The sequence below is a fragment of the Diorhabda carinulata genome, chromosome Y (assembly GCF_026250575.1).
Source record: "Diorhabda carinulata isolate Delta chromosome Y, icDioCari1.1, whole genome shotgun sequence".
NCBI lineage: Eukaryota > Metazoa > Arthropoda > Insecta > Coleoptera > Chrysomelidae > Diorhabda > Diorhabda carinulata.
The window spans coordinates 10,211,465-10,222,323 of NC_079473.1; the positions used below are offsets into that span (position 1 = coordinate 10,211,465).

The following is a 10,859-nucleotide window of genomic DNA, read 5'->3' on the forward strand; positions in this document are numbered from 1 at the left end:
AAGAATATATTATTAAGATACAAAGTTAATACTGCTAACAGTACTAACACCAGTTGTTTGTGAGCAGTGAGCAGCAGCAGTGTAATAAACATTAATTTATTATTGTAAAATATCGCTATGTTACGAAATTAGAAAAAAATAAAGCACAGCTCTGCGTTTCGGCGGAAAGTGACAAAAAATTTTAAGCGAATCGTAGATTGTGTACCGAGGTTACTGCTACTGTTAGACAGATAAATACTGAATTTTTTCCGCCACCAGATATTCCTCAAATTACAGAACAAAATGATAGCAGTCCAACGCCAACGACGGCAGAAAATGATCTTACTACTACTACATTTAGGCTGCTCCTCAACTATTACTTTTAGATCATTATTATTTTCATTTCTTTGCTGTGTTTGTTGACCAAAAACTGCCTCTGTGGCCTTCTGTAAAAATATTGGTATATATTAAGCACTAAGCTGTGTAGGTAAATTGTTTTAGTAAACATCTAAGAAACTTAAATATTTGGTAGGTGTTTAGGATTGATATTCTTTTACTTGAAATCAAACCCAATTTTACATCTACTAAAAATCAGCTATATTTTCTAAGGTTATAATCAAAACTGTATTAATAACATAACGTTACAAACTACCACGTTTCAGTACGGAAAACAATCGAATCTCTTTTTGCACTCGTTGTTCGCACCTTTTGAAAGAAGTTTCAACTGTTCAGTTCTATGGAATCAGAGTCTAGAGAAGTCGATTTTGCATAAAGAACGATGAGGCCAATTACACTTACGTAGTCACCACGAAAAGAGCAAAAAAAACACAGTTCATTAGTCTTTCACTACTCCTTGTCGTCAAGCGGCAACGGGCAGATCTTGGCAAAAGATCTTTTTACGTGGCCGTCAGTGGTACGGATTGTGGCTACTCTTGCTACGCCGTCTGCGCCGAGATGAATGGCTTCCACGCGTCCTAGTTTCCATTTCATTGGGGGTTGGTTGTCCTCCTTTAGTAGCACTAATGTGTTTGCCTTGAGCGAGTCGTAGTTAAATTTCCATTTGGTTCGCGTTTGTAATTCGCTCACATATTCCTTGTTCCATCTTTTCCAAAGGTGCTGTTTAACTTGGGCTAGATGCTGATACATGGATAACCGATTTCTCGGCAAGTGGGTTATGTTAGGCTCAGGAGCAGCATTTGATGATCGACCGATTAAGAAGTGTGATGGTGTTAAAGGATGAAGGTCATGAGAAGAGTCTGATAGGGGCGATAATGGTTGAGAATTTAGAATTGCTTCCACTTCGGTCAATATAGTATACAACTGTTCGAAAGTGAATGACAAATCTTTTGTAACACGTCTTAGATGATACTTAATACATTTAATTCCCGATTCCCAAAGTCCTCCAAAGTGAGGAGATCGCGGAGGTATAAACTTCCAAGTTATGTCATCAGCTTGAAAGGAGTTTGTTAAATTTGTTTCGTTATTAATAATAAACCTTCCCAGTTCCTTTAGGGCATTGTTGGCCCCTACAAAGTTTGTGCCGTTGTCACTGTAAATACAAGCGGGCTTGCCTCGTCTGGAGACAAATCGTTTTAAAGCCAACAGAAAAGCATCCGTACTAAGATCACTCACCAACTCTGTATGTACTGCTTTCGTAACGCAACAAACAAAGAGGCATATGTAAGCTTTGGATACCTTGTATCCTCTTCCGGATTTATTTTTGATCGACATAGGTCCGGCATAATCAACGCCGACGAATTCAAACGGATGTCTCGATTTCAAACGCATTTCTGGTAAAGGCGCCATTATGGGTTGAGTTTGAGTGGGTTTATACCTAAAACATGGAATGCATTTTCGCACAACGTTTTTAACTAATGTGCGTCCGCCTACAATCCAGAACCTTTCACGAAGCGTAACCAACGTGTGCTGCGGTCCAGCGTGCATCAATCGTAAATGCGTGTTCCTTACTAGTAACTCGGCTAAATGACTTTTAGACGATAAAATTGCCGGGTGTTTTTTCTCAAAAGCAAATTTGGCATTGGTTAACCGTCCGCCAACTCGTAAAATGCCATCGCGGTCCAAAAACGGATTAAGACTAATAATTTTGCAGTCAGCGGCAGGTTTATTCTTGTTCAATTTGTTAATATCACGATGAAAGAATTCGCCTTGCGATAATTTTGTCAAACAGTTTAATGCACCGTCTAATTCAGAAACTTCCAATGGTCCACTATTACTTAGTTCAGAATTTCCCTTGGCCTTACAGTTTAAATAGAAACATCTTATATATGCGGTGATTCGCTTGAGTTTATTTACGTCCGAAAAATGTTTAATAAAATCATTTTCTGAACACGAGATAAGTAAATTAACCTTTTGTTTGCGAATATCGGGCAAATTTTCGTTTTTGTTAAGACATTCAGGCCAGCTCTCCTTTCTTTCTTTTAGAAATGGAGGCCCCTCCCACCACAGCGAGTTATTCAATAAATTTCTGGGTTTTACACCTCTCGATACGAGGTCTGCGGGATTGCTTTTAGTCGGTACGTGACGCCAGCTATCAGCTGCCGACAAGTCTTGGATTTCGGCGACACGATTAGCAACGAAGGGCTTCAATTGATTGGGTGGATGCTTCAGCCATCCCAAAACTACCGTTGAATCTGACCAGTAAACGCACTGATCAATTTTTATACGTAATGACCTTTTGACTTCATTCGACAATCTGACTAAGGTTACGGCTGCCATTAACTCGAGTCGCGGCAGCGTAACGGTCTTTAACGGTGCGGCCTTGGACTTTGCGCATAGAAGACTTGTAAACACTTCACCATTCGCGTCGATAGATCTCAGGTATATACAAGATCCGAATGCATCTTCGGACGCATCCGAAAATCCGTGCATTTCGATCCTAACAGCACCTTGGCATATAGCGCGTCTCGCGATGCTCAAGGAGTTTAGTATCGGCAAATCGGCCTTAAATTCACTCCAAAACCTTTCGATTTTTATTGGGACTACCTCGTCCCACGATAGACTCTCCAGCCACAACTTTTGCAGCTATATTTTCATTAGAATGACACTTGGCGATAGGAGGCCCAAGGGGTCTCAAATTTGTGAGACGTTAGAAAGTATGCTTCGTTTAGAAACCTTGGTTTCAGATATGTCAGATATACTAAACACTAATTTATCGCCAGAAGGCTGCCACATAATGCCTAATGTTTTTGCATTTTCATCCCCTCCAAAATTAATTACATGATGATTTTCAGTATTATCACCCACATATTTCAACACGTCTGGATTGTTCGAATAAAATTTTCGCAGTTGAAAACCACCTTGTTTTAATACGTTACTTATATCGAGACACATTTGAGCTGTTTCCTCTAAATCATCCCCTCCGCTTAGGAGATCGTCAACATAAAAATCTGTTTTAATAATTTCTGCTGCTTTTGGATATCTACATTCGTTTTCGTTCGCCAGCTCAAATAAGCACCGTATTGCCAAATTACTTATGATGCCGCTGTTGTACCGTACGTTACGGTTTTTAATTCGTATGTAGTTAACGTATCACTCGGCTTTTGTCTCCATAAAATCCGCTGAAACCGGTGTTGCTCGGGCTCTATTAGAATCTGGCGATACATCTTTGTAATGTCCGCGCTTACTACCAATTCATGTTGCCTAAATCTTAACAAAATAGAAAAAAGAGTTTGTTGAAGGGTGGGACCGACATATTGTAAGTTATTAAGCGATAATCCGGAAGAAGTTGGCGACGACGCGTCAAAAACGACTCTAAGCTTCATTGTCAAGCTATCATTTTTTATAACTCCATGGTGAGGCATATAGTAGGAACTTTTGTCAGTTTCGGTATCCTGTATCCTACTCATATGGTTTAAATCCTCGTATTCGCGCATAAAATCGTCATATAATTTTTTCAAGCGTGCGTCCCCTTCTAATTTGCGTTCTAAAGACATGAATCGCTTTATTGCTATTTCCCGTGAGCTTCCTAGTTTTTCAGGATTCTCCTTAAACGGTAACGTTACTACAAAACGCCCGTCTTTATCTTGTTTAGTGTATCGCTTAAAATGTTCTTCACACGCATTTTCCTCATTCGACCTTGGTAACTTTAAGGGTGTTTCTTTCACTTCCCAAAACTTAGTCAAACATTTTTGAATATCCGTATCGACATTGTCATTTTGTATAAAGTTGCATGCGACCGAACTAGATTTTACGCCGATTGGACCGGATACTATCCAACCGAATTGAGTTTTTTGCAGTATGGGGTTGTTTCGGCCTAAAGGTATCTGCCCAGCACAGATGACCTCCCAGAATATGTCTGCTCCTATCAAAATTTCGATTTTGCTTGATTTGAAAAAGGTTGGGTCTGCTAAATTTATGTGGTCAGGCACCTTTAGCTTTGAAACATCAACATTTACTGCTGGCATATTTTCGGATATTTTATCGATAACAAAAAACCACTTAGCACAACAATAATCGTTATATAGGGATTTCAATCCCACTTCACATTTGAATTTAACATTTGACGAAATATTATTCAAGCCTTTAACCGTGATATTTGCTTTATGAGTTTTTAACTTTAATCGCTTGCATAAATCTTTAGTCATGAAACTTGACTGCGCGCCACTGTCTAACAACGCCCGCGCAATATGAAAGTTACCATCGTTATCTGAAACCTGGACGTATGCCGTTGAAAGAAATACGTGGTCAACAGAACAGCACGCAGACAGTACTACAGAATTTTGTTGTTGCTGATCTGTTGTCGGATTTTGCGTTTTTCCGTTACTTCATTAGATTGCTCTGATGCCGACCATGCTCTACGTTCCCTGTGCAATAATGTATTGTGTTTCCCATGACATTTAATACATGTGCCACGTCGGCATACCTTACTATAATGACCCTTTTTCAGACAGTTAGTGCATAATTTCAATGCTTTTGCTTTACCTTCGCGTTCTTCTATCGAAAGCTTAAGGAACTGCTGACAATTATGAATATAATGATTCCCTTCGCATAAAACACAAACTGGAGTACGAATTTGATTATCTGTTACTAAAAATGACCTAGTATTGGAGCTGGAAATTCTACGCTTGTCTGTTTGATTCTGTGCTATCATTTCTAGCATATCGGCTCTTGACTTTAAAAAATCCTTTATATCTTTAAAAGTAGGGTTTTCTATATCTGATTTAACATTTTCCCACTCGCGCAAAGTGCTATTATCCAATTTTGTAGAAATCAAAAAAACAAGTAATCTATCCCACTCCGATACTGGTTGATTCAATTGACTCAGTGCCCGCAAATTTTTAGAAAAATCATCTATAAGTTTTCTCAGCCCGCTAGCAGATTCCTTCATTACCGATTCACCGCTAAATAATGATTTGACATGATTGTGAATTAGCAACTTGTTATTATCATACCGATCTAATAATGCATTCCACGCTACCTCATAGTTTGCCGTTGATATCTCTAGTGATTTTATGACGAGAGCCGCCTCTCCTTCTAGTGATGCTCTGAGATAGTGAAACTTTTGAATATTACTGACTGATTTATTTTCATGAATTAACGAATAGAAAGTGTCTCTGAATTCTAGCCAGTTCTGATACACGCCACTGTATTTTGGAAGATTTATTGTTGGTAACCTAACATTATTTAATGATTGTAAATGCTCATTTGTTTGAATTTCGGGACTATTTTCCGAACTACTTGTTGAATCACTCGGACTCGATTTAATTTCGTGTTCACGCAAAAATCGTTTTGCTAACGTTATTTGTTTAAAATATTCATCCTCGAATTTATGCCGTAATTCTAATTGATTATCTAAATCCGCAGCTTCCGTTAATTTTTCAATATTACCCTGTATATCTTCGAACTCAAATTTAACCTCCTTTAAAGCTTCGACTCTTTCCACAATTTGCATTACATCAACCTCCGTCACTGTTTCTGAATTTAATAAATTACTTAAAACCTTTGAAAAATGTGTTAATTTTGACTTTATTGTACCTCTTTTTTTTATTGAAGTCGCTAATTCCGACATCGTAACGATAAATAATTATTTAAATCTTGTTAGTTAAATTTCTAATCTATAAGCCTATATGAAAGCAATTCAACATTAACGAACCAAAGGATTATAAGATTAAATAGGAACTCACTTTGTTTCTGGTCGCTTTTCTCTCTTCGTCTACTGTCCAATATTCTACTGGGCAACTGGCTCACACAATATAGAACGCCAACGGCTGCCGGGAACCGTTTTCGATGCTTGCACGTGGTAATTATAACCCCGAACTTCGATTCTACTTGGATTTTTAGTAGGAAAACCACGCTCTGCTACCAATGTTTAGGATTGATATTCTTTTACTTGAAATCAAACCCAATTTTACATCTACTAAAAATCAGCTATATTTTCTAAGGTTATAATCAAAACTGTATTAATAACATAACGTTACAAACTACCACGTTTCAGTACGGAAAACAATCGAATCTCTTTTTGCACTCGTTGTTCGCACCTTTTTTAATAGGTGGCCTCGCCAAGAAGCTCTTATTAAGCGGCGTTGCCGATACGCACTTTTCCGCAGGCATACTGGGGAAACTGAACAGTAGGTTTAGAGATCCGCATATGCAAGTAACCACTTTTAAGAAGGTAGTAGAGTAAAGCTCTGATGTACACCCTCATACATCTTCATTTTTAACACCGAAAAGCACTGATTGTTTTTAGTATGCAGTGGGATCAGGTTTGGATAAAAGCCTGCATAATACATAAGACATTTGAGTCTCTTTTTAAATATTTAAAACTTTAAATACTCTTAATAGGAAACGTTTTATTTTTAGTTAAATTAAGGTTATGTTTTATATCATGTGTTAAACCATTGTCAAATACCGATCTAAATTCATCAAATAAGAAAGTGTGATTTTTTGGTATTACCTTCAGAATATTATCAAAAATCACGTTATTGATTGCCAGACACTTAACATCGTGGCAACCCCTTGCCAGACACCCCTAATGTTCATGAAATTATAATTCTACTTATGTTATAGTATAAAAGCTGATTTTTATATATAATACTTAGGTAATAATTAGATGATGTTTCCTCATCAGCCAGACATTTTTGATAGTTCCCAACCCCTTGCCAGACAATGATATAGGGTCGCTGAGGAGCGAGCGCGAGACAGTATATGTATGGTGGGTGCTAGTGAGATGGCGAGGTCTTTTGCGATCCCTCAATAACAGATTATAAAAAAAAACCAAATAAGTAATACTCAAAAATTTAATTTAAAATATATTAATAATATTACAAGTTATTATAAAGCATAAAAAATAGATTGATGACATTACAAATTATTATTATAGTGTACTAAAGAAAATATTATTTTATTCATTATCATCATAATAATCAATGTTATCATTTTCTTCGTCACTGTTAGTCCATTCCATATCGTCGTCTTCTTCTTCTTCGTCAGTTTCTGTAGAAATATGAAAAAGTTAATGAGATAGTTTTCAGTTAATCTCTGACGAAATTTGGCAACTGATCACCTTTGAACCATTTAAAATGGTACTGATTATCTTCGAGAACCCAACCATTATTCTCGGGTTGATAAATTGTTGGAATTTGCTGATTTGCATTCTTCCAAATGCTAGACACATAGTTGGCTCGCAGAAATTGTTGTAGCAGCTCGGATTTACATGGTGGCAGACTGCTAGCATAAAAAATCCACCAGAGCTTGTTTGAAATTTGAATTTTTGAATTCTTTCGCAAAATCACTCGGACGTGTTTGATCAGGTCCAGTTATGGTGTAGCTGATTCTAATCACTGAGAATGTTCGTAATCTTTGATCGATGGAGTCAGGTATTGATCAAAAATAACGTCAATTCTTAGCGCTTCGAACTTGGTGACCATTTGCAACATTTTCTTAGAAATGCCTCCAAACTTGTTTGGAACATTTCTCATGGTGTGTAATAAAAAAAACCATCAATTATTACGACATCTACAGTAGATGGTGCCTGATGCTGGACCTCCTTCTCCAAACACTTCATTAAGGCAGATTTATCCGTCTTACAAATAATACCATATACATGACACATAGATAAAGGCACATCAGTGATTGGGTATGATAAAATTTTTGAGATATCCACATTGTAATCCATTGAGATCCCCAGCATACGACCAAACAAATCTCGTTGAATTTTTACCTCTTCAATTGCACCACCGATTTTAATTTTCTTCTTTTTTTCCAAATCTTTTGAAAAATTATTAAGAGCTGTTCTTTTAATAGATTTTTCAAATCGACTAATGTCCGTATGACATTCAGAAACAAACGTATTCCGAAGACAATCACCATTTTTTTCAATATTAAGAAGAAATGACTCTACCAGTTCTGATGCAGCTTTACCAGATGAAATATTTATTAAATGATCTTTTGGTACGTCCGAGCTGAAGGGATTAAGAAACTGTTCAAATGTTTTAAGAAATTTCTTTAGATTTTTAATATTTTTCTGAATATTATGCTTATTCAAATCCGAAGAAACATCTTGGTGAGTTTGTAGTCCCAATTCTTGGTAAACGCAACTAATTACTGTCGATCTTACATCATGGTTTCGAGCACACCGTTGACGGGCTGAAATTGAATTAGTAAAGTGTATAACACCTGTAAGCCTTCGTGCAGCATCTGCATTGATAGTTTGCTCTAAAACCAGATCAATGGGTTGCCTTGAAAATGGCTTAGTTGTCCTTTTAATGCCAAAGTAACCCTGTTGAAATCCTTCAAATAAATCAGGATGGGTATCTGCTACTTTTATCAAGTTATCAACATATTTCACGGTCCATCGAGCATAATTCTGTTGATTACAGATAAAAAATAAATTTGTTATTTTAGGTAAAACTGACTTGAAAAGTTCGAAGTCTCCAACACGTATGCTTCGTGATAGTTGTAGGTAATGATTGATGAGATTAATATAAATTACATAAAATTGTTGAGTCTTTCCATACTCGCCATTGAGACTTCGTTGTTTATAAACACAGTAATTATTGATCAATTCTTTCAGCTCTTCATGTTCTATGTTAAATGATGATATTTTACAGTTTTGTAGACGGTGAAGTTCTTCAATCATATCATCTGTTACGGACGTGTTACTCATTTCCAGAAAATATTTAAAATGTAATATTTCTAATCCTAATGTCACCAAAGGGTGCAGTCTTTTGCAGCGATTGAAATGCTTGCCGTCAAGAAATCCATTCACTGAACCATTCGTCAATAAGCCACTTTCCACCATTATATTTGTTAGTCCACAGTCACTGATCACCTTACCAACTGCCTTGAAATAAGCCATCATGATGTGAAACGGTCCTAAATGTATAAATAAATTGTCATATGTAGGTTTTTCCGATGCTTGAATTTGTAGAGCGACTTTGGCTATAGCCAAGTCATATGTTACTTGAATGGATGATTGATTTAACTCTTCAGCAATTTTCTTACTTTGTTGCATGGTTTCTAATACTACAGAATTACTTGTTGGTGAGGCATTTATCGGAGTCAAATAAGATTTGTGTTGTTTGCAAGTTTCAATATCATGAATCTTACAGTTAAAACCAACCCACATTGGAATATCAGGTAATTCTAGTGCATGACTAATAATCCAGATATTATCAATTTCTGTATACAATTGTAAATTATTAGGGAGTATATGTTCAATTTCATCAGCAGTTATCTGCAAATTACTTGTCATTTTTGGTTTTTTTAGATAGGGAATTTCTTCTGAAGCTATTGCCTCAAAAGTTCTTCGTCTCCTTTTCCTCTTCTGTGGTGAATTGTCTCTACTAGTGGGAACTGGTGCCTCGGATATTTCAGATTCCCCCAGATGTATTGAATTCGATGTTCTGATAAATAATTCCGACGGTGTCATGTAAAGTGTCCTTCCCACTAGTAGTTTCAACAAAGCGGTCAAAATTATCATAAGCCAGTCCAGTACAAAGTTCAGGTGTTTTTTTAATTTTTTCGGGGCATAAATTTGACTTTTCAATGGAAGCATAGGTTGTTTCTGTTTCAAGTTCTTCGACACTTTGATAGCTGATACAATGACCATATCTGTTGACTATATCTACAATTTTTCTGCTACTTGTTAAACTCTTCAGAGTCATACCCAGCGTGATATGCTTAGATGTCTTGACTTGACCATTATGAATTGTATAAATAATATCTTGACAGTAAGATTGTACTTGACGAATACATTTTAAGCCACTTTTTCGTTTCTGTCTAGAACCACCTATGAGAGTAGAATAAAAATCAAATAATTCTTGCGGTATAGAAGCTTCACCTGCAATTAAATGCTGCGCTGAAAGATTTTTAGATGGTAATTTTTTCTTTTTTGCCGCTTTTTGGATAATATTTTCAGATTTTATGTTGTTCAATACTGTTTCGTCAATCGTCTTCATATAATTGGGTGCTATTATTTTTTTATTCCAGATTGTAAAGAATTTAACATTTTTGGAAAACTTCCTTATCAATTTTTTTCTTATAGGTGGTGTGCAGTAAAAGTAATATCCATTTCAATGGAATTCTCTGCATACATTCTCTCCAATGAATCAGTATATAATTCATGTAAATGAATCAATAAATGACAGCGGCCATTGTTGATAATATCTTCTTCTATGATGCTACAAATTTCATTGAAAGATTCTTGGTGGTACTCTCGATAATGATGACAATCACTTTGAACAGATATTTTGGCCAATGAAGATATTTTATTATTAAAATGAATCCTACACTCAGTGTGATAGTATATTTTCGGACTTGCAATACTTTCCAATCTACTTAACAACTCATTATACTCTTTTTGATTTTCAATGCTAGACATTATACGAGACTGAAATTGGTTTTTATCACCTTCATGGAGT

The 10,859-nt window shown here is 36.3% G+C and overlaps 3 protein-coding genes across 3 annotated transcripts; all 3 read right to left on the reverse strand.

The window, feature by feature from the left end:
- Positions 1 to 825: 825 nt before the first annotated feature.
- On the reverse strand, positions 826 to 2,868 carry LOC130902916 (uncharacterized). The gene has a single exon (XM_057815201.1). The coding sequence runs from the start codon at positions 2,866 to 2,868 to the stop codon at positions 826 to 828; it is 2,043 nt and encodes a 680-aa protein (XP_057671184.1).
- A 602-nt stretch (positions 2,869 to 3,470) lies between these two features.
- On the reverse strand, positions 3,471 to 4,403 carry LOC130902917 (uncharacterized). The gene has a single exon (XM_057815202.1). The coding sequence runs from the start codon at positions 4,401 to 4,403 to the stop codon at positions 3,471 to 3,473; it is 933 nt and encodes a 310-aa protein (XP_057671185.1).
- Positions 4,404 to 4,708: 305 nt separating this feature from the next.
- LOC130902918 (uncharacterized) lies at positions 4,709 to 5,890 on the reverse strand. The gene has a single exon (XM_057815203.1). The coding sequence runs from the start codon at positions 5,888 to 5,890 to the stop codon at positions 4,709 to 4,711; it is 1,182 nt and encodes a 393-aa protein (XP_057671186.1).
- Between the last annotated feature and the right edge of the window lie 4,969 nt (positions 5,891 to 10,859).